This window comes from Panthera tigris, chromosome B1 (assembly GCF_018350195.1).
Source record: "Panthera tigris isolate Pti1 chromosome B1, P.tigris_Pti1_mat1.1, whole genome shotgun sequence".
Taxonomy (NCBI): domain Eukaryota; kingdom Metazoa; phylum Chordata; class Mammalia; order Carnivora; family Felidae; genus Panthera; species Panthera tigris.
The window spans coordinates 201,907,397-201,930,538 of NC_056663.1; the positions used below are offsets into that span (position 1 = coordinate 201,907,397).

The 23,142-nt window shown below is 59.7% G+C and overlaps 1 protein-coding gene across 1 annotated transcript in view; it reads right to left on the reverse strand.

The window, feature by feature from the left end:
- Positions 1–335: 335 nt before the first annotated feature.
- The window catches only part of HTT (huntingtin), a 149,154-nt gene continuing 126,347 nt past the window's right edge, over positions 336–23,142 (reverse strand). The window contains exons 52-67 of the mRNA XM_042985075.1: positions 22,459–22,646; positions 20,597–20,723; positions 18,567–18,667; positions 17,277–17,431; positions 16,780–16,919; positions 15,350–15,432; positions 13,613–13,743; positions 13,377–13,506; positions 11,231–11,386; positions 8,638–8,828; positions 8,359–8,473; positions 8,018–8,231; positions 7,500–7,605; positions 5,593–5,755; positions 5,236–5,396; positions 336–4,353 (exon numbers count right to left, since the gene is read on the reverse strand). Of these exons, the coding sequence (XP_042841009.1) occupies positions 4,140–4,353; positions 5,236–5,396; positions 5,593–5,755; positions 7,500–7,605; positions 8,018–8,231; positions 8,359–8,473; positions 8,638–8,828; positions 11,231–11,386; positions 13,377–13,506; positions 13,613–13,743; positions 15,350–15,432; positions 16,780–16,919; positions 17,277–17,431; positions 18,567–18,667; positions 20,597–20,723; positions 22,459–22,646 (2,375 nt within the window). The 3' untranslated portion in view covers positions 336–4,139. The remainder of the gene's footprint in view (positions 4,354–5,235; positions 5,397–5,592; positions 5,756–7,499; positions 7,606–8,017; positions 8,232–8,358; positions 8,474–8,637; positions 8,829–11,230; positions 11,387–13,376; positions 13,507–13,612; positions 13,744–15,349; positions 15,433–16,779; positions 16,920–17,276; positions 17,432–18,566; positions 18,668–20,596; positions 20,724–22,458; positions 22,647–23,142) is intronic.

Sequence of the window (23,142 nt, forward strand, 5' to 3'; positions counted from 1 at the left end):
GTGCCCCATTCTGCTGACTAGGCAAGCCTTTGGGGGGTGGCGAGTCCTTGAAGCCAGAACAACTTACACACTCAAACGCGTGCGCCAGGAGCCCAGGAGCCCGCGGGGCGTGGGGGAGCCCCAAGGCCGAGGCACGGCCCCCTGTGAACACTCCAGCCCTGGGCTGCCCTCACCACCCTCCAAGGCCCCGGAACCCTTCACCCCAGCAGCTCACGTCTGCGGGGACCTCCTGGGACGTGCCCAGCACCCCCTCCCCGGGTGCGGGCCAGTGTGGCAGCCACCCCGCCTCCCCGGAGAGGCTCTCCACAAGCAAGCACGCCTCGTACAGCAGCGCGTGGTGTCATTTCCCTTTAATTCAGATACACAATGTTCGCGGAAGTTTAAAAAACTTAAACACACGTCGCTTGTCAGTCCTTCCCTCTCCTCTTGGGAGCAGACGGTCAGGTCCAGGCCAGGGCTCCGGGACGTGCCCCTCACAGCCTCCCTGGCTCCCAGCAGGCGGGGATGGAGGTGGCGGGGCGTCTCGAGCTCACACCCGCGAGCACGAGGCAGCGTGTACGGACAGGCGGCCCCGCTTCGCCCAGAGCCAAGCCACTTGCTGCCGGTCGACGAGGCCACGGTCCTCCAGTGCCAGTGGCCGCCACCCAGTCTGCACCAGGAAACGGCAGTGACTGTCCAGGGCCAGGTGCTCCCAGAAGCGCTTGTGGGGAGGGGGTTCCTTCGACGCCATGAAAAGTGACAGGTGCACGGGGGAACGGGACCCCTGACCCCTCCAGGCCACTTTCACTGGTCACCGCCGTCTGAGCGGCCCACTCCCCCCTGAGGCCGTGCCCGGGCCGGCAGCACCAGCTGAGCCCTCCTGAGCTTGCCAGCGGGGCTGGGCGGCTCTCACACCACTCCCCTGCCCCTGCCCGTTGCCCCATAGACAGAACCGCCCCACTGTCCCCCTGGTCGGTAGCCACGGCTTCGAGGGCTCACCACAGAGGGAAGGACAAACACCAAAGCGAGGATGTATGCTAGGAAGGACGCTCGTGGCAGTGAGAGGAAATGGATTCCACTCCCCCCAAACCACAGAGCCCCCTGCAGCCGCCGCAGAAGGAAGCATTGCCCGCACGATGGCCGAGAGCAGTTACCGCTGTTCAGAGTCCGTTCCGATGGAACCAGCAACAGGGCTCACCGCGGCTGCCCGGGAGAAGCCGCCCCCGGCCCTGGGGACTTGGAAGTGACAGCCGGCAACGGAGGGGTGCCTGGGTGCGGCGGGGGTCCTTTAAGAGGCAAGGCCTCGTGACGCTGCCCTCCGGGTGTCTGAAGGGGTCAGCCTCGTTCATCCTCTGTGAAGGATCCATTTGCTGACAAAAACGTGATGGGGCAGGAGGAGCGGGCTCTGGCAGCCGGGGGTCACCTGCAGCCCTCAGTGGGGCGGTGGGGGAGGGAGGCACGTTTCTGGAGAAGACACGCTTAAGTGCATTGCCAAACAATTCTGCCCTGGTTTCGTTCAAGTCCATCCTGATATTATCAGCAGGAAAACAAAAACAGCCCCCCCCCCACTCCCCACAAACCTGCCAAATTGGTATTTTCAACAAAATTTGGATTGATGATATGATCGCTGCTTGCTATAGACTTCTAGTAAGCTGACAAAGTCCTAACTTCTTGTGCAGAGAGCTGGCCAGGTGGACCCTTTCCTCAGCAGGATTTTAACGAGCAATGACACCGCTCCCAGACACCTCCGTCACGCAGCCGACTCCACAGGGCACGTCTAAGAAATAGAACTTCTACAAAGAACTTACGCGGCCAATCTCGTAGCCTTGCGTGTCTGTGTACTGCGATATACGCAGAATTACAGACTCGCACATATGCACACACATACACACTCACCCGTGGCCAAAAGGACTTCACTCACTGACTCCTCTCCATCTCCCGAGCACACAGGCCCGTCTCTTGGGTGGCACCTGTGGCCAGAGCCGGGCTCCGGGCCCCTGTTAAGAACCGACTATTTCATGGCAATCAAGGCAAAGCCAGTTACACTTCAGGTGAGCCCAGTGGCATGGACTCTAAGGGGAACAGTTCCAAACTTTACATTCACAGTGTTACTTCCTACAGACGTAAACTCCTCAGCAGGAACAGCATCAGGCCTGGGTGCTCCCATCTCCAAGCCGCCGAGGCGACAGGGGTGGGAGACAGCAGGTTCTGAGCACTTTCCTGCGCTCACACACGTTCCAGCCGACTTATGGGAAAAGGCAGGAGGAGAAATGGGAGCCCAGAGGGAGGGACAACGCTGACTTCCTTTCTGTTAAAGTGCCCTTATGGTCCTACGCATCAAACACGTGACCCAATTCTATCGCTCGTGCCCTGGCGCGGTGGGGCCTCTGCAGGACCTGGTGGGAAAACCCCACACCCCAGTAGGCCCCAAACTGTTGTTGCAGGAAAGGGCTGGAAAGAAACAGAGCTCTGGGGCAGTGGGGGGCAGCTCGGGGGTCTCCAGGCCCTGCAGCTCGCTGTGTGGCCTGCAGTGGGACGTCAGGCCTACACTCAGACACAAGGGTCGCTAACCACATACCGAGACTCGTTCTCTTTCTTCTCTGCAGACTCTGGAAAATAGCTTCCAAATTATCTCCACTTACCATGTGAAATACCCAAAACGCTGTCTGCACTTAAACTCAAGACCAAACTGAGCAGCCTGGCATTCACCACATGACTGGCCTCCCTCTGGGGGCCGAGGGCAAGCACAGCCCCACTTGTAGGCACGCGAGCTCCTAAGCCAAGGTCGACCCAAATGTCCAGGCCTCGTTTGCATTGAACGACTTGACTGCTTTGGGGCTGGAAACAGAGCTGGTCCAGTGACCTGGGTCTGAGGGGCCATGGGCTGGCCAGTCGCTGCCCTACCCTGTCTCCTTCCTGCCCCTTCCCCCGAATGAGCCCCACCACGGCTCCAGGGGCATAGGTCTACACCCTCCCGGGCTGGAAGGAGGCCTAGCAGATGTGCTGAGCTGGAAAAGGGGCCAAGGAGCTGCTGGGGCCTTTCCCTAATGGTTGCCAAGAAGCCAAGCTTTGCTCACGACCAAGGCGTGCAGACAAATGTAGTAGCTCCATCACACGCCTGGGGACCCTAACAACACAAGAGGGGCCACGTGGGAAGCAGATCCCGGCAGCGGCCAGACAGCCCTGGGCAGCCATACTCGGCTTGGGGACAGGAGCTGGAGGGCACGAGGGCTGGAGACAGGCTGCCCGCACCCAGGCAGGCTGGCCTTGTCAGCTAGGTGCCGGCACGGCTGTCCTTCGCTGCTGAGTGGGGGCTCTGGAGCCGTCCTACGGATGAGGGCGCCGCGGGCAGGCACAGGACAGAGGAGTGGGCACTTTCCGGTCCCCAGCGTGTGGCTGTGTGAATTATGATGCAGACGTCAGATCAGCAAACGTCTCTATGCTCTTATCAGACGTGAACGGCGTAAGGAAGGACGGACGGAGCACGCCGCAGAGCCCACCGGCTGTTACAGGGGAGGACAAGGACCGGCTGGGGCGGCTCGGCGAGGGCTGTCACATGCAGCACAGACTTGCGATGCACATACTCTACACGGGCATAAAAAGTTACCTTAAAATTAATCTCTTTACTGATATAATTAAATTTTCAATCCTGAGAAGAAAACAGAGAAAGGGAAGCACGGCGCTGGGGGTCGCGCTCCCAGCCCCCCACCCGCACACACCAGTGCTCGGTGAGGCCCGACCCCGGCTGAGCCGCGGAGAACGCTCTCGAAAGCCTGATGGCGCCACCTTCTGCCTATGGGACAGCAGAGAGGCCGACAGCCAACCTGCAGGACCGAGGACATTCGTCCCAGACGCGAGAGCAACCACGAGCAGGCCGGGCAGCGGGAGGAGGGGACACCTGGGCGGCTGGCACGTGACACGAGTGCAGCACAGAGGGTTAGTGACACACAGCTGCTCCCGCTCCCCGCGAGGACTCGGGCGCGGCCCCACGCTGCTGCACGTGTTCCCCGCACGCAGCCTTGCCGCCAGGGAGCCCTTGTGCCACAGGGCAGAGACAAACACCGCCTGCCCGGCCACGGGGCCGCTCGAGGGGGGCCCGTGTGTGGAGCCACGCCGGCGCGGGCAGGCCCCCGGGCTCTGCTGCCGCCCCATGTGGGCACTCAGCACGAGGCGACTTTGTGGACGTTCCGCAAACAAGTCAACAGTCGATGGTATGGGTTTCCCGGAGCCGCGACCACCTCGAACACGGACTGGAAGGCCCGGCGGTCCAGCTCCTCCTCTATCTGGTGTCTGTAAAAGTCTGTGGCCACCAGGCAGAAGAGGTTAACGTCCACTCGCTCCAGCTTGCCCATCCTGCTGATGACGTGGGGAAGGCTGGCAGGGGAGTTAAGGGAGCAAGGCTCGAGTGAGGGAAGAGGGGTCTCCCAGGTGCGCCTCCCCGTCCTCACCAGGCTGTCCTCGCCCGGCACAGGTCGGGGCCCAGGAGTCCCGGGAGCCACCGGAGCAGCGGCCGGCAGACCCGGATGGCACGGCTGGAGCTGCCTCCCGCCTCAGCTCCCACCGGCTACGCGGGCAAGGCTAAAGGACGCTGCCCTGCTCCGGCTGGGGGAGCTCCAGGGAGAGGGTGCTCCGGTCCACAGCACTTACCTGGCCCGGCTCCCTGCTCGGCGCCGGCCGCGGCCGCGGCCGCTCCCACAGGCCCCGCTCCCGCTCGGTGAGAGCAGAGCCATGCCCCGCCCCGGCCCGGGCCCTCCCGGCAACACTGAGCGAGGCCGGCCACCAGCAGCAGGACAGCCGTCTGCTCAGAGGCTCTGGTCTGTCTTGGGGGAAGGCTGCTGAAGGAGAACATCCCCTTTTGGCAGCCAGCGTTTTTGGGGGTGGGAACCAGATCTTCACTGAAGCCTTTTACCCGAGAGGATGACACGGGGCACGATGACAAGGAATAATGAGAAGCAGCATCAGCCGCCACCCCAGCTGCACGGGGCCCTCGACTGGGGACTGGGCGGGAGGGAGGGAGGGAGGTCCACAGGGAGCTGGTGCCACCCTCCCACCCCTCCAGGCAGTCCTGGTCAGTGTGGCAAACGTTTCCTTATCGAGGCTGCACCCCCCTCAGGCTTAAGGTATATGTCATTTTGACACCTGAGTTTCTGGCAAAGGTTAAGCTCCAAAAACTTGAACAGGAAGCATCAACCCAGACACAGACAGAAGAGACCACAGGACTGGTAAACGGGCCCCGGCCCGGACCCGGAAGGATACACGGCGGAGACCCAGGGGCTAGTGGAAGCACTGACGAAGAAGCAGGAGAGGCTCCACACAGCCATGGCCACCGGGCTCCTCTGGGTGAAGTTGGAGAGGGACAGCATGACCCAGTCCCGGACCATGGACGACTGCCCACTGCTGTGCAGGGTCTGGAAAACCTGAGAGGACGAGAGGCCCAGAGGGTCAGGGGCCACAGCTCTACCGAAGCAGGGGTGCGGGGTAAGGGGCGCTGCAGTTTGCGGGGTGAGGAGTGGGGCCCACCAGCACCTGCACCAGGTCGGCGCATCCAGGCGTTAAAAGGCATTCGGTCCGGAAAGTCGGGGCTTCCCCTGGCCCGTGACCCCGTGCCCTCACCTTGTACACAACGGTGGCCATGAACTGTGGGTATGGCTGCTGGTTGGACAGAAATTCCCCAATGACTTTGTTCATGACATCCTGGGGTGGGAAGAAGTCATCTAAAAACTGAGGAAGGATCCGTGCCACCACTCTGGCTTCACAGGGGAATCCTTTCCTGACCCTAAAAGGAGGGGACACAGGTCAGAGTCTGGCCCCACCTCAGGAGGGCCTCATGTCTGATGCCAGCTGGGAGGCGCCCTGGGTCCCAGTATGTTACAAACGTGTTGCAAACAGGCAACCCCCTCCTTACTGGCCTCACCAGGCACCTGCAGGTGAAGGCACGGCTCGCGGCCCCCCAACCCGTGTGTGGGCTGAGGCCTCAGAAAGGGGTTTCAAAGTCGTGTCAAGTTGTAAGCAACAGGGGTTTGAGACGGTGACATTAGAGATAAAAAAAGTTCATAAGGAGAACACCATCCACATTCCGTTCGGTTTCCATCCATGTCCAAATGCTGTGGGTGTCTCAGCACCCCGTTCTGATGCCAGACCTCTGCAGTCAGCAAGGACCCTTCTTACCTGACCCCTACCCGCACACTCTCCTGCTGATGCCCTCCACGCCCTGCTGCCCCAGATACTACAGTGAGCACCTCGAGCGATGCCTTCTGGCCAGGTTCCTGCATTTGTGCCCACAGAGGAGCCATACGCCGCTGAAAAGTGCCGGAACGGCCCCAGAAACGGGGCCCTTGCCTCCTAGGCATGCCCAGACCCCCCGCCTGCATGCCAGCTCTGGCCCAGCAAGGGGCGAGGCTGCTGCTCTGGACGACACCCACAATCAAAAGCTACCTCCCGTCAACTCAGTGTCCCCCCCGCCTGACGTCTGGAGAGTGACCACACTGCATGCCTGACAGCACTCGCTAAAATGTTGGTGTATTTTGTTAGCACTGGGATGCAAGGTCCACGAAGGCAGGGACCCAAGTGTGGGCTCCCCTGCCCGTCACCCGGCTGTGGTCAGGCTCGACAGATCTGTGTGGAACAGAAGATGGCTATAAACACTCATTTTAAATTTCAACACAGAAACAGACTGCAATGCTTGGCTTTCCTGAACACCTCATGTGGACCGAGCGGATGCAGGGAAAGCCTTGGCTCAGCGTGCTCTTGTGAGAAAAAGCCAGAAGCCTCCTGCTGACTGGGCCAGAGGGACAGGCCAGGCTGAGTGGTGCAGAATGGGCCTCCCAAGGCTGCAGACGCATCGCGTAGTCTGCACTGGGAGGCCTGGGGCAAGGCCTGGGGCAAAACGCAGGGTGCGGTCCTGGGGAAAGAGCCTGACAAGGTGCCCAACCCATTTTCCAGAGCTGGCAAACTGAGCCTACTCTGGACACAAGTGCACACAGTGGGGGGGGGGGGGGTGGCGGGGATTAATTACCAAGCTCTCAGAGATATTTTCCTTTGCTGTTTAAATCTTTACCCCGGTCTACCGAGCACGACTCCTGGAAGCTGCTGTTAATGGTGCTCCGGGGCTGTGCTCCCCAGGCCCGGGGCGGGGAGCGGGGGGGGGGGGGGGGGGTTGTGGGCCAAGCCTGCTTTGATGGTAAGGCTCCCCGCCCAAAGGCAGCAGTGTCCCACAGACATCTCCATTACTGCTCAGAACTCCACGTGCCTGTCCGGTTCACATGCCCCACCCGAGGCCTCCACACTGACAGGGGCTGCCCCCAACCTTCACGGGAGAGGGACACCCCAAGCTCCCAGGTGCTGAGGCCCAAGGACTGGCCGCTCCCGCAGAGCCAAGTGAGGCGTGTGTGCAGTCAGGGGGAGAGCGGGGAAACCGCGGGCCACGGGGGCAGGGCTGAGAAGGGAGCAGGTGCGTGCGAAGGCAGCTGCTCCCGGCGAGCGTCCCAGGGCAGCTCAGGGCAAAGGCGGGCGTTTCTCACCTGTCGAAAAGAACGGACACACGCTCCATAGCCACGATCACGGACTCGCTGTCTGGGGCGGCGGGGCTGGGGTCTGAGGTTCTGCCTGGGCTGATTTTCTCCTTCCCTGGAACAAATCATTCTGTACTGTTACTTGCTCTGAAGACCACGCCTTGAACCCACAAGGGAGTTCAACGAAGCCTGAGAGATCATGTGAAATCAAGTGACAGGAGAGCTCAGCCGCCCAGGGCCTGGCCCCCCTGTGGGTACATGGGGTGCAGTGGTCAGTCTGCAGACCTGCTCCCTGGGCTGGGCTCTGAAGCCTACACAGCAATGTGGCCTTGAGCCAGTAACCGCAAGCCCCTGCTCTACGATCTTCCTGAAGTGCAGTGGGGTCGTGCGGTCTGTGTCCAAGAATGAACACGCTTCTCGCTCACTTGGACAGCAGATCCGTATGGTCTGGAGTTCGGTGGCACTGAGCTGGCAGGCACAGGTGGGCCCGGGCCAGTCTCTGGGGCCCCGTACCCCACACCCCGCACCTGTGTACATGCAGGTGAGCATCAGGCCCAGGGCAGCCATGGCCCGGTGCGGGCTGTGCACGTTCACTCTGTCCACACTCAGCTTGACCAGGGACTCAGCATCCAGCCGGCACAGCTGTTCGGAGAGCAGAAGACGCTCCAGGCCCCGCAGGACGCAGTGGTAAATGATGGACGGAGTGGACTCCTCACTCCCGGACAGCATCACCCCACACATCTGAACACAAGGAAGACTTCTGGGTCAGGCCCCCGCCGCTCGCGCTTGCTCCTCTGAGAGTACCACCCGCAGGGGACAGAGCGCGCACACACGTCCGTTCCAGAGGAAGGCGCCCAAGGCCGCTCACCTGAATTACTGACGCGGAGAATTCTGGGCCTACGTCCAGGGGATAGTTCTCAATCAGGTAGAAGGCGGTGGCACACATCACCAGCACGTGCTGTTGGCTATGAACATTCACGCAGCTGAAACCAGGAGATACGGGCTGGTCTGACGGTGCGTGTTATGTCGCCAGGACCTCCGCCCCCGTCCCCACGGAAGGGGGCCCACCTGGGCCCCAGGACCTGGTGTACGACCCCGCCCTTCCCCCGGCCCACGCCAAGACCCCCACGCAGCCACTGCCACTCACTGGGCTGCCCCTTTGAGGTTGGACAGGAGGTAGTCGCTGATGACAGGGACAAGCTGCTTCGCTGTCTCATCCAGGAGGTCACACTCCAGCACGTAGAGGGCGCCATGCAGGGCCCCGACCCTGCTGGGCAGGTGGCTGCTCCTCAGTGTGCTCTCCAGCAGCCGGCTGACGGGCTCGGCCACGGCCTTGTCCTAGAGCACAGGCACAGGAGCAGAGGCTTGCCCACGACGGGTCGGGAGAGGCCAACGAGGGGCTGACCTAAGCTACAGAGGAAGACTGGGTGCAGGAGCTCCGGCAGCAGGCCCCCCAGAGGCCCCTGAGCGGGCATCCGGGCACCCGGCTGGCGGGAGCGTCCCCGGCTCCCCCGCTGACCAGAGCAGCCCCTGTGCCTCACCCGGTCACGCCAACGCCGTGTCCCCACAGACACCTTCCTCCCAGGGGCCTGCGGTTTGGGCCGCGCCAGGGAGAGTGGCCCGAGGGACCGGCCGCCGGCGGGAGCCCTGCTCTGTGTCTCTAATGCGCTCCCCTGGCAGACGAGACCCCGCACGTGTTGTCACAACGCACCCCACCTGACGCCCCGGGAGAGGATGCTGGCAGCTGGCGCCTGCTTCCTCGGGACTTGCCCCCCCCGCCCCCCCCCCGCCCCCCCCCCGCTCTACCCTGTGCCGATTGTGCTTTGTTTTCACCGGGGTAAATCCCAGCCATGAGTATATGTGAATCCTCCCAGAAAAACGCAGGGTGGTCTTGGGGACCCCTAACAGTAGTCTGCACTGACCTGAACCAAAATACTACCCGTGGCCGTTAGCACCCTCGACACAGTAGGGCGCAGTGGAACCCTCGCGCTCCGTGCCACATGCCTCCCTCAAGACGCTCCTTTTAGAGCAGAGGCAGCCACAGGAAACGGTGTGGAAGTGGGGGTGACCCCAGGGCTCCACAAGCCACCCCACTTCGGAAAGGTGGCTACTGGCACCTGAGGGTTCCTGCAGGCCCCGCCAAGAGCAGACGCACACGCACCACGGCGGTGCGACGCCTTCCTAAGGACGGTTCCGCCGTGCATCCAGCCCCTGCCTCTGGAAGCACCGCCAGGACGTGCAGCGAGGGACGCACACTTCCTGACACCACGTAAGTGTCTCAGGAGGAAAAGACAAGCTTCGGAGCGCGGCTGCCTACACAGAGGCCCATGCATGCACGTCAGGGTGGGGAGTCTGTGTCCATGCAGCAAGTCTTGCCTTAGGGTCTTCTTAGAAAATGATGATTGTTTATTTGATTTATTGACAACACAACATTTGTCTAGGGGGACCTGGGCCTGAGCACAAAAACACAATTACAATGAAAACGAACCCAGCAGCTGAAATCCCCCACAAAGACAAAAGGACCCCTTCAAGTCCAGCTGCTTTGACATGTCTCTCGACGCCCAGAGGGCACACACTTTGAAGTGATGTGCTCACAGAAGGCAGGCCAACGGATTCATTGTTTCTGTTCCCTGATGGTGGCACCAGGGCTCTGGCCACCCAGGATGGATGATACCTGCCTGGGCACTTCGGGTCAGAGGGATGAATCGTACAGGGGAGCAAAGCCAGGAAGGGGCTAGAGTCAGGGCTCTGGGCCACAGACGTGGACTCAGACCTCTGCCATGTCCCATGTGACCTGGTCTCAGCTTCCGGGGGCCCAGATGAAACAAGAGCTCACCTTTGTGAGACTGGGCGAGGAGACCTGTTCTCGTGGTCACTGTCAGGACAGACAGGACTGAGGGGGAACACGGGGGGGGGGGGGGGGCAGAGGGACAGCACCACCGCGCCCCACACAGGGACCCAAGCCCCTGGCCGTGGCAGCCCCCACATGCTTGGTGGATGAATGAGTCTCCACCACCAACGTGAAGATGGGACTCCAGGAAACAGGGAGCAGAGGCCCCACAGATCCCGGGTAAAGGCTACATAGCAAAGAGCAAGCACACGCCAAACCCGCACAGCCTGGAGTCCAGCCGTTTCCTTCTAACGGCGGAGGTTCTGTCCTTCCCTACGCTGACCAGAGCAGGCCCCGTGCAAACGCCTTCATGTGCTCACATCACGTCCAGTTAGCCTGGACCGCGTGGTGACGGACGCACAGAAGAACCGGTGCATGCCGCGTCGGCTGAGCTCTGATCGACTGGGCGCAGAATAAGGAAGAACGCAAAAGCAGGCAGTCTGCCCTTCCGCTAACAACAGACAATGGCATCCGGACGTGGGGGACAAATGCAGGGTTTCTGGGGTAAAATGGCCCCCGGGAGGGAGGTCTGTTGGCAGGAAGCACGGGAGCCGGCAGCTCTTCAGCAAAGGGGCGTGGGGGGGGAGGCGGGGGGCCGTGGGCAACTGAGGAGGAGGGGCCGGTCGTGTTCGCACTACCCACACCGTGATGACCCAGAGCCAAGGGGTACAAGAGCCCTAATCCAAGGCTCGCCCTCCGTAACACGCTTCACGGTGACCTACAGAAAGGCAGGGATGTTAGAGCTGAGTCCTCCCACTCTCCTTCCGGGTCAGGCCTTCCAAGGCCGAGGCTCCCTACGGCCACAACATGCAGCCAGTACGAGGTGGCCTCCGCACCGCCTGGGGCTTACCATTCCGAGGACGGCAGCCGCCTTGCAGGTGGCAGGCACCAGGTACTGAATGAGAATCTCGTCTTCTGCAGGGTGCGCCCTCCTCAGCTCGGTCAGCGTCAGATACATCATCTCAAACTGGGTGCGCTCAGTGAACAAGTCTGAGACCACTAGGAGCTGGGGACGCAGAGCATTCAGACAGGAAGTAAGCCACAAAGTCCAAAATACGTGTGCCAACATCCCCGAGACATTTAAATATGGGAACTGACGGGGGCCCTGCCTGGAGACGTACAATCCAATGGGAACAGGTAACGTGAAGAGGGGGCCACCCAGTGTCTTCTTCAAATCCCCCTGCATCTGTGCGGCCCACCGAGGGCGAGCGCCCGGATCTTAGTCACGACCGCGGCGGAACCGCTGAGAAGCCCTCTAGCTGTTATTCTGCAAGAAACTAGGTCCCTGGGCAGCAGAGGGGACGGGCTCTCCAAAGCCCTGGGACAGAGGAAGGGGCAGCTGTTTCAGAAACAAAAGCTCAGCAACTCAGTCTCCCCAAAATGTTCAGTTCTCTGTTGTTCACTCTTCACATGACACCACCTACGCATAAGCGTCACCGAGGCGAGTGTGTGTCTGCTCTTTAGGGACGCTGCCCCTCCTCAGAGGCCCCGGAGGACAGCGGGGCTCAGCAAGTCGCCACAGCAGCCCTTCTGAAGGTGGACGTGGTGGACCCTGGAGGACCTCCCGGGTTTCTCAAGGTCGGAACCACTTTTGTGGTAACATCAAGACCCTTATCCGGGGGCGCCTGGGTGGCTCAGTCTGTTAAGCATCCGACTTCGGCTCAGGTCATGATCTCACAGTCTGTGGGTTCGAGCCCCGCATCGGGCTCTGTGCTGACAGCTCAGAACCTGGAGCCTGCTTCATATTCTGTGTCTCCCTCTCTCTCTCTGACCCACCCCTGTTCATGCTCTGTCTCTCTCTGTCTCAAAAATCAATAAACGTTTAAAAAAAAAAAAAAAAAAAAAGACCCTTATCCGCCTTTTCACCTCTGTTCTCCTCTGACCACAGGGCGGTGTTTTCTCAAAGTCCTTTCGTAGTACTATCAGGCTGAATGCGGAGCAGACAGCCTGGAGCCTGCTTCAGATTCTGTGTCTCCTCTCTCTGCCCCTCCCTGGCTCAATCTCTCTCTCAAAATTAAATAAACGTAAAAAACAAAACAAACAAACAAAAAAACCCCAAACCTCAAAAATTATCACTGTTATTTCAAATGGATTAATAACTTACAAAAAGGCCTGTATTACAGGTGCTTGTAATTTATTGATCAAAAAAAAATCAAACTGTAAACTTTTATTACAAATTAAAAATAAAATTATTAAAACTCTCAACTTGACCAAATGGAAAATAACTTAAGAGCCTTAGAAAGTGCGAACTGAGAACAGCCAGGCTCAAAACTCCCGCCTGCAGGTACCGGGCAGAGGTGCCACCAAGGCCTAGGTGAGGGAAGCCCGTGCCGCAGAGACCGCGCAGATGGTGGGCGGTAGCTGGTCAGTGGGCAGGAAACAGGGACCCAGGGTCTTCAGCTTCAGACTCCTGCTTGCTTCTCGCCAGACGATGGTAAAAATGCTGACGCGGCGTCTCACGAGGAGCCGTGTGCAAACCCCACAGATTTCACTTCCGGTACCGTAAACACTGACGGGTGTGACCCACTCTCTGGGGTCCCCGCGCGTGCGGCAGCCTTGGTCCGCAGTTGACGACGGCTCCACAGCAGAGCCTCTCAAAGGGGGTGTGGTGGTGGCACTGTCTGCACAACTCTCTTCTGACAAACCCGACGTTTAAGAAACAGACCCTTGTGGAGACAAACGTGGCTACGTAACGTGGCCTTGAGAGCCGTGGTACGATGGGACGCTCCTGCACTACTTCCACTGTACCGAAAAGGGCATCGATGGGCCACGGACTGGAAACTCGGAAACGGCCGCTCCACCGGCTGGAGAGCTGCTACGGGATCACCCTGCATCTGTGAAACCCCGAGAGCTCCTTCCCGGGTTCCCAGAGACCGCGAACTCTGCGTGAGCCTGCAGTGTCCGTACTGGCGTGTACGTGCGAACACCCGTGCCTGCGTGTGTGCCGTCACGAGCCCCGTGCGCGTGTGCAGGGGCAACGGGGGAGGCAGACTTACAGATCGGACCACTTCGCTGATCAGGATGATGGGGGTCCTTCTGGCTGACCCTGACGGCAGGATCCAGCGACTATACAATTCAAGCAAAAACTGGGAACAGGAATGGATATCGACTCCAGCCCGGTGCTTCCTGCAGAGTACGCAAGATGAAAGGCCTGTTTCAAGGGGTGCCCCAATCACATCAAATGACTGATGGGAAATTTCAAATCGCTTGAAATGAACGGCAGATAAGAAACCTGGAGTTGACCGGCGATGTGGGTGGTGATGCAGACGTGGGGACGTCGGCCTCCTCCTCCTCCTCCTCCTCCCACTCTTCCTCTCTCAGGGGCGTGATGCTGTTCCCCAGCCACACGGAGTGAATGGACACCTTCAGGAGACAAGGACACAGGGCTCAGTGGTCAGGGCACGGGTGTCGGTCCCCTGAGCTGCAGACCCCCGTGCCCTTCCCGTGCTTGTTCTGGGGATGGCGGCAGCAGTGCTGGGAACGGGAGTCGATCTGTCCGCCGGGGGGGTGCCCCTCCCCCCCCCCCCCCCCCCCCGGCAGGGCAGCGTGCTCCCACGTCTGCTCTGTTCACGAGGGGGCCCTCCGGCACGTGGCATGGCATCCACACTGCCAGCGAGCGTGTGCTGCATTCCCACCACCATCCGGGACACCGGCCCCAATTCCCACTCTGCACGGACAGCCATCTCCCCTTCCGACCCCACCCGCCGTGGGGGACTGGCAACAGGAGGGCAGGCTGGAGGTGGCCACCATAGACGGACTAGGGGCTGCAAGGCCTCAAGCAATCTCTAAGCTCTGAGAGAGGGTGCCCCCTGCTCCCCTCATTCCCCAACAGCCAGTGACGGCTCAGCATGGAGGGATTCGGGAGCCAACCGGCCTGTTAGCAGGGCAGGGTGGGTTCAGGGCTCAGCCCCAGGTGAACGCACTACGCTCAATTCTCGGCGGCTAGACGTGAACACAGGTGCCGAAGAAAGGACCCAGCCGGGCAAACGTCAGCGTACCAGAATAAGGCCAGGCGCCACCCCAAGAGCCAACGTTGCTCACTCATAGCCTGCTCCTCAGAAACACTCCCGTAGAAATGACACTGAGCTCCATCACCTCGACTTGTCTCAGGGACAGAAGCTTCTCTGCAGGGACAGAGCTCGGACGGCCTGCCTGTGACTCCTTGATCATAGAGGAACGTGCGTGGGCAGGAAAGGGTGGGACAGAGCAGGCCTGGGGTCTCTGCTGCAAGCCTGTGCCCCGAAGGGACGGGGCTGCCCTCGGGACAGACCGGTATTTCCAAACCCTGCTCTGACCAGTGTCCTCCGCGACAACAGCTAACAAGAAAACAGCCCCGCATACCTGCTAAGTAACCCAGTGAGGTTTGAGAGGACACGGCGGGGACAGAGCAGCCACGAGGCTGCCACACCGAGTCCTTCCGCCCAGCACACACCCCCTCACAGCTCCAGGGGCCACGTCCCTGTTCCCCAGCTCCTCCAACGTCACTGGCATATGCGTGACTGTCCTGTTTTTCTGACGGGAAAACCGAGTATACTTCAAGGTGACCCACCCAGTAAGCCGTCACCTGGGGCCCAGAGCCAGCCCATCCGCCACACTGCACTATGGGACCACACTTCCCTCTGAGCTGGCAGCTGGGACACTCGTGGCGAAACTGGTGGCCCATCAGAGCACGGGCCCCTCTCTGTGTTCGCCCCACGCGTGCCGCTCTCGCCTGTGTGACGCCCCGGACCTAAGTCGAACTCACACCATCTCGCTACCTTTGCACACGCTTACACCAGTACGTGCACGAGACCCTTTAAATCCTCCTCGGAGTAGAGCATATAGGAACAGATAAAAGAAAAATGCTCTTTGTATTTAAAAACCACAAGTAACCTTTTCCTCTGGATGTACTAAATGGCCCGAATCCAAGGCTGACAAGGGACGGCGAGGAGAGTTGGGGGACGTGACCGGCCACGTGGGTGTGACTGACCTGGCCGAGCTTGTAGCTCATGTTCCCCAGCTCCCGCTCAGGGTTGATCTGCAGCAGAAGCTTGTCGTGGCCGATGAGGGCACCTGCGGGCGAGAACACCGTGACTGCTGCCCTGCGTGGCGTCGGCCCGGCAGCGCCTGCCCAGACACGCTGGCAGGATGGCACAGCTCTGTAGAGCCCGGAGGGTCTCTGGGGTCTTCTCTGCCATTTTATAGCCCATTAAGCTGGGAGAGCCAGCGGGGCAATAGTGAATGATCACTTTTTCTCTGGAACAAACCAGCTTAGGACTCTGCAGGGGAACTGGCTGGGGCCTGAGCTGCAAAAACCAGTTAGCAGCTGCAGATGGGGCGACGGCCCAGCAGGCGGGCGCTCTGCTCTGGGGGCCTGACCACGTCAGTGGGCAACAATTCCCAGGACCCTGCTTTGGTGCCCAGGCTGTCCAGCTGTGCCCACCAGAGTGGGGTGCGGGCAGAAGCCCCTACTCAACCGACCCATCTTTTCCACAATCAGTCTTTTACACCCTCCACACCCCAGAACAAACGACCCCTGCCCCTGGCTAACCCCTAGTTAACCCTTTGCCAGATCGAGCATCAACACGCCGTCTTCCAAGAGGCTTCCTGGGCCCCTTGCCCTGGAAGCACGTGCTCTGCTCAGGGCTCCTGGAGCGCTGGCACTCCTCCTGGCACCTACTCTCTCCTGCTTCCTGTGACACCGGGTGAGGCCACTTCTTTCTCCCGGTGGGCATGACCCTCACTGGATCTATGGCCACCCAAGTTCACAATCCTGACTTTAATTCAATGCCCCGGTAAGTACACTTCTACACAGAACATTTTCTGGGTAAAGCGTTTAAGGTGCCTAAAATCGCAGGATCTAACAATTCCTAAAATAAACTAACTAGGGGATCACAAAAACGCTGCGCTAAAATATCATTTTTCAACAGAAAACGTGTGCACACAAAATTCTCGTCTTGTAAGCCAGGGTGACAAACTCGAGCGCCCACTTCAGGGGCAGGCACACGGCCTGCGGTGCAGACAAAGCGGGCGCAGCGCTGGGGGAGGGGACGGCAGCCGGGGATGGAGAGCTCGGGCTCAGGGGCGCCCGGCCCCAAGGGGCCGGGCCCTCGGAGGGTGCGGCCTGCCCTTGCCACGGTGCTCTCTCCCAAGAAGCTGGAGGTTCACGGGGATCACTGATGGACTCTGATTTTTCACGTAAGTGACCAGTTCTGCTTCCAATGGCCTGACTGGGGAGAGACACGACTCCGGTTCAGTACCAGACTCGAGCTCCGCAAGGCTGATAAAATTCCCTGGTCCTGAGCAACACTCGTGGTCATGAATTAGGGCAGCACATTTAGTATCGCAGCCCCCTCTTTAGTATTTCGGGCACATTCTCATCCCGGCCCGGGGACGAATGGCCTGTCCTCCCACAGGTACCTGTAGTAGCTGGAGAGAGAGAAGGGACGGGGTCCCACGCTTGGTACAAGTGATGGGTGGCGACATTCTCTCTCTTCGAAACCATCGCTTGGATCTCTTGCTCCACAATTCCTCTGATAATGCTCAGCTTCCTCCCAAACCTGAAGTTCAGAACAAAGGTTAAAAACGGTATTTTCCTTCCATCGAAACCTCAAAAGCCAAAAACCTCGGGGCTTCCTCCAGCTTTGCCTAAAGGAAACACAGGCGCCGCTACAGCGCCGCAAATGGCACTTCCTTTGAGGCGATTCCTGTCCACGTGCCCTGGGCTAGCCCTCGCTCTGCCGGGGTCCGTCCTGAACACGCAGGCCTCACTGCCGCGGGTCACCAGATCACCTCTGGATTCGCACCTCTCGCAGCAAGCAACACGCCCAAGTGTCGTGTTTGTAATTCTGGCAACAAGGGCAAGGGCAAGGGCCCGGGGAGGAGGTGCCGCTCACTCTGCGCCTCGCTGGCCTCACCTGGTGTCGAGAGCTTTCAGGGGCTTGTTCCGGGGCTGCTGCTCCAGGCAGCTCACGGCCGGGTTGCCGGCCACGGGCACAGTCATCGCACTCAGCACCAGCGAGGTGATGGCCTGCACGGCCAGGACGTTGATCTGGGTCCTCTCCGTGTCTTCCTAGAAGGAGAGTCCACGCTTTACCAAGTCACGAGCGGCCAGACACCCACCTGCCCACAGAGCCCGGAGGCCATGGTTCTCAGGCCACGTGGCCTTGCGGGGAAGAGCCCCGAGCGCTAGGGGGCACACACCTCCCCGATGCCGCAGCCCACACGCACCTGTGACTTGAAACGAATCTAATGGGCAAATGTCCACCTTTCAAAACAAGGTCTCTTACGGATACAAATCTCCAAACACAAATTACTTTTTAAGAAATTGCCCTGAAATTTCCTCACTAATTTTAGGGACTTTGCATATGACAACCTGTTAATTCTACACATGAATTTAAAGACAATCTGGTGGCACCTGGGTGGCTCAGTCGGTTAAGCGGCAGACTTCAGCTCAGGTCACGATCTCACGGTTCATGAGCTCGAGCCCCGCACTGGGCTCTGTGCTGACAGCTCAGGGCCTGGAGCCTGCTTCGGATTCTGGGTCTCCCTCCCTCTCTCTGCCCCTCCCCAGCTCGTGCTCTGTCTCTCAAAAATAAATAAATGTTAAAAAAAAAAAAAAAAAAGACAATCTGGATTTCTGACATATGTCTACTCTTTGAACATTCATTTCTACAAGTTTGTACCACACCTTCTAGCAGAATTAGGGACTTCTATCCCGTGACTTTCAATATCTCAGGCTTTGCCTTATCAGAACATGGCTTTTGCTAACATTATAGTAACATAAGGTCCCCTGACATTCCAAGACGCTTGATAAATCTCTGCAAATGACGCAGGTACACATGCGTACGTGGTCTTTATAACGGGCCTTTTCATTTGATTCAACCTCCACACTGCACCTGAATACTGATAAACAGAACTCACAAATATTTTCAAGAAAGGGTGTAACCTTACTGACCCTTCACATGTAATGCACTACGATGAACTGTACTCCACCCACTGGGAACCCAGGCCACTCAGACTTCGGGGGGGGGGGGGGGTTGCTCCTGTTGTGCAACACCAGTCTAGTATGAACTGGCTAGTCTTCTACAGACAAGACCAAGAAAACGAGCGTGCAGCCCTTCTTTAGGCCACCACAAACAATCCGTCAGCTGTTGTAACTGCCCGTGTGCCAACCAGTGGACGCACGGGCCTGCACGCGGCCTTACTTCCGGCGGGCTCTCCTCCTGCTCCATCACGAGGGGCTGAGTCACCAGGACACCGAGGAGGGTGGCCCACGTTTCCTCAAACTGGGTGCGGCTGGTCCACCCTAGGAATGTAAACGTCGCGTGAGACGGAGGGTTACCCGCTCCCCAGACGCTGCCCTGGGGCACCAGGTACAGCAGCCCCCTTGCCGCACACGCCAATTCCAAAATGCCGCCACACTGCCAGCTCCACGCCACCAGCGAGGACACGGAGGCACACGTCTGAGGCCACGCGAGCAAGCGGCACTGGAGGACTTCGGCCCAGGCACCCTCTCGGCCCTCCGCTGTGGCCATGTGGGGACGTCCCAGCGGGCTACCCTGGTCGGATTCAGAACTGCTTCTGCCCTGCTTACAGAGGGCTGACAAGTCTTCCACAAAGTCAGACCAGCGCCCTGGGCCACGGGCTGCGTAACCCCGTACGAACAGCAGACCGCCGACCGCACGCTGGGAGTGGGTGAAGTGCGTACTCTGGGATTCCATCTCAATAAAGCTGCTCAAACTAAAAACGTAGAAGCAGTGGTTGCTCTGACCCCATCTCAGAAGAGCGGCAGATTAAAAAAGGATGGAACGTTGCTGGGGCGCCGCATCTGGCGGGCCGCCCACAAGCAGCATCGCCACCGGCGGCCCTCACGGAGCGCGTGAGGAGTGCTCGTGTCCGAGAGCCGAGCGCTGCCTGTTCCCGCTCGTGACCCGCCAGGTGGGGGTGGCTGTGCCACTGGTGGTAGGGCCACAAGTGACGGGGAGGGGGTGCTGAGGGCAGGAAAACCAGAGCATCAACCTCCAGGATCCCCTTGGTAGAAGTGGATACGGAGGGAGACGGAGTGACTCAGAGGGGCAGCGGAGGCAGACAGCCTGACCTGGTGAGGCTGCTGGAGATACAGAGGCCTACGCCATCGATTTACGGGAAAGGAACAGGAAGCACACAAAAAAAGGCATGAGCAAAGGCCACATCAGGAAGAGACCGTGGAGCTGTCTGGGGTCTGAGTGACAATTCGGGCACGAAGATGCCTGAGAAAAGGAACGGATGTCACACAGGGTGGCCAGGAGGCTGCCTGGTAACCACCTCCAAGGAGAGGAAAGAAACCGAGCTTCCCAAGGCTCTGGTCTTGGGTCACCGCTGGGTTTCACTCTGGACAGGGTCACGAACTGTCTGCTTCACTAAAACCAAAGTAGAGGCGAGAGGGTGTCGGCTGCCTGAACCTTCTGGGATCAGAAGCAGCACAAAGTGCGCAGAAGCCGGAGACAAAGGGCGGGCCCATCGTGCAGGCAGATGTCCACACCCGCCTCAAAAGACAAACACTCCAGATCTACCAATTACGACCCTCCTACCAGACCACACGTCGAGCCGCACAATGGGGACAAAAACGTAACTTGCACCGTGCTGCAGAAAGCGGGCAGGAACCCTGACCGGGAAAGTACTGATACGATTTACTGAGTTTCTACGAGTGTCTCTCTTAGTTTCTGAATCCGTCGTGACACCGTGGATGACAAAGCCAGGGGTCCCGGAGGTGGAGGTGACCTGCCCCCTTCACCCAGAGTCCCGTGCTGTCTGACACAACGCAGTCTACCTTCCCCCTGCTCGGCCGTGCTGGCTCCACCCCGCCCCGCCTGCTCGCCCTGCACCGGAGAGAAGGGCATCAGTGACCACACAAGAGCACACGGGAGATAAAACCGCCCCCGCCAGGCAGGACAGCAGCGCGGGGCACAGACCGAACTGGGCCGCACATCATCTATCACCAGGCACCGGTCCTGACTCCAAACAAGCCTGGTGTATGAAAACTTGGCGTTTAACCTTCCCCCCGCCCCCCGCCCGCCACACCCAATACCACACCAACCTGGCAAGAATTTTTCATCGTGACAGTTTTATACACACTGCAGGATGCACTATTCACACACGATCACATCCCGCCCCAGCTCCTTATGGAATAACCGAGAAGAAACGGGCAAGAACGCGCCTTGACGTCTACCGTTTCTGAAAGAGAAATCCGGACTACCTAGAGTGTTGATGCGATAGATGAACTCTTTAAAGACCTCCTTCTCCTGGAGGAACTCCACTGGGATCTCAGGAAACGCTGTACCAAAATCCCCTCCCGGTTTGGGTGACCATCCAAGTTTCCAAACCTGAAAGATGAAAAAGAAAGGGACCCCAGTCAAGTCAGGACAGCCATGCTGCGAGGACACCATGAAGTACAATCTCTCTAAGCACGGTCTCCCTCCAGAGGCCAGCGGCCCCCTGACCGCGTGTGCACACATTCCCGAAAGCGAGCGCACCGCCTTCCTGGGAAAACAGCTCCCGTGCTTTGTCTGAGGATCTCCTTCCCCGTCGTGTGCCCCTTATCCGCTCTGACCGCCCCTTCCCCAACCTGCCTGCTCCCCAACCTGACCCAGCCCCTTCCCCCTAACAGCTGCCACCCCACGGCTCCCCAGGCTGGCAGCTCGGGAAGTCAGGTTCCAGAGGGCCCGAGTTGGCAGTGCCCGGGTCATCATCACATGCGGGCAGGGGCCCCCTCCCCCCCAGAGCTGGTGTGTGAGACAAAGAAGTTATTAGGCTGCACGTAGAACGTTCACCGGCGAGCAGCCGCAGGCAGCCATGCCATTCGCACTTCTAAACTCCGCGAACGGAAGGTGGGCCCGAGGTTGACCTGAGGCAGTCCTGGCAGCGGGAGCGGCCGAGCCCCCCGCCAGCTGAGCTGACCGCTCCGGCAAAGCCGAAGAGGACTTGGGGCGCCCAGGCCGAGGGCTCAGCTCCGGATTCCTCAGGCCCACCCGTGGGGGCCTCAGAGACACAGCCAGCCCTTGACGGCTCTGGTGCCTCGTGTTCACCTCGGGAAGACGCCGGGTCTCTCTCCCCCGTCTCGCTAAGTTGCTCGCTGCACCCTCCTCACCACCACTCCCTGCGGGTTCAGGGCCCTGCCCGAAGAGCCCCCCTACAGCACGGAATCCGTGCCGGCACACTGTGGCTTCTACTCCAGACGCAGTGACCTCTGGGACTGCGCCTCCCACAGTGTCCCCCGTTCCTCTCCAGACGTGCAGCTGTCTCAAGACCTACGGTAACGTCCTGCGCGCAGACCACAGGCCGCCGGGGGGGGCCGGCTCCCCTTCCCTCTGCGTGCTCCCTCGGTGCAGCGTACCCAGAATCCCTCTCTCGCACACACACGCACTAGGCCGTGCCCCACTGGCACAAGCTCCTTCTGGGCAGAGACCTTTCCTCTGCCGAGAAAGCACCTTTCCTCTCGGTCCTCCCGGCTCACCTTGACCTGCCATGTTCACCCCGTCACCCAACTCCTTATCTGGGCAGGCTGTGAGGGCCAAGGCAGCTTCCCCAGGGAGAGGCCATGTGGCCACCACCAACCCTCGACTGCTCACGCTAAGTCCTTCCTATTCCACGGGACAGAGTCCCTGTTAAAACCGACTCGAAACTGATCCTGAGGACAACGTGGCGTGAGGAGACCCAAAAGCGGCCGTGCCGAAACAGCTGAGTAACACCGGACGGTGACTGCTTTTAAAGGGAAGTACCCGAGGGGTAGCACTTCTGGTCTACCGTGAAACAAAGGAGTCTAGTTCCCTGCCAATCACATCCAACATGAAGTACCGACTGGCGGGAGATGAAGTCTTACTGCTCGAAGTCATGCCTCACCCCATTTTGGAAAACCCAGCATTTCTGCTACCGACCGCTGGACACCACGCCCAAGGAAATCAGATAGGCGCCTTGAGCGCACGCCACGAAAGGCTCTGTACCACAGAGGAAGCACCTGAGGGGTCCACGTCTGCTCTCGCCCCCCAGGGGCCCCCAGCCAGGGGCTTGCCCACGCATCTCGTTAACTTCGGTTTTCCGCCAAGGAGTGACCAGACTCACCAGGGGGGGTACGCGCGTGTAGCTGTTGACGAGGGGTAAGCGAGCCAGGCTGATGATGATGTTCCTGAGCACCGACGTGAGAAACGCTGGGGTGCTGCTATTCCTCTTATGGCCCAAGGCCAACACCGACGGCAAAGCCTCCACCATTTCTGCCACCATCCCACAGGCTGCGGTAATATAGGCCGGGTCTAAACAAACACCGTGGTTCAGAGGGCTGTTCTGTCAAAACACATCCCAAACCCACACCTCCACTCCTGACTCTCCCGCCCCCCCACCGCACAAGGCACGACCCTACAGCCAGCTGCTCAAGCCACAGACGCAGAGCCTGCTAGGCCTCCAGTCGCTCGCTGAAGGTCTACAGGTGTTACCTTCTTCAAATCTATCTAAACGTGCATGCCTGCACACGACTGCCAGGACCGTCGTCTTGAACCTGTCTCCTGCTCCCGGTCCCAGCCCGCCTGCCCACCCTGCACTTACGCGGCCGTGTCGGCCGGCTGACATCCGGGGGAGCCGCCCCTCCCCGGTGCTTGCACTCCTCTCCCAGCTGGCGTGCAAGGAACCATGATGTAAATCATGATGCACAACATCAGGGCTTCTCCCGGGCTGGTGGGGGGTATTCTGATGGGATGCCAAGTCCCACCCTAGAACCCCCAAGGCAGAATGCTGAGGCAGACCCCACGGCCT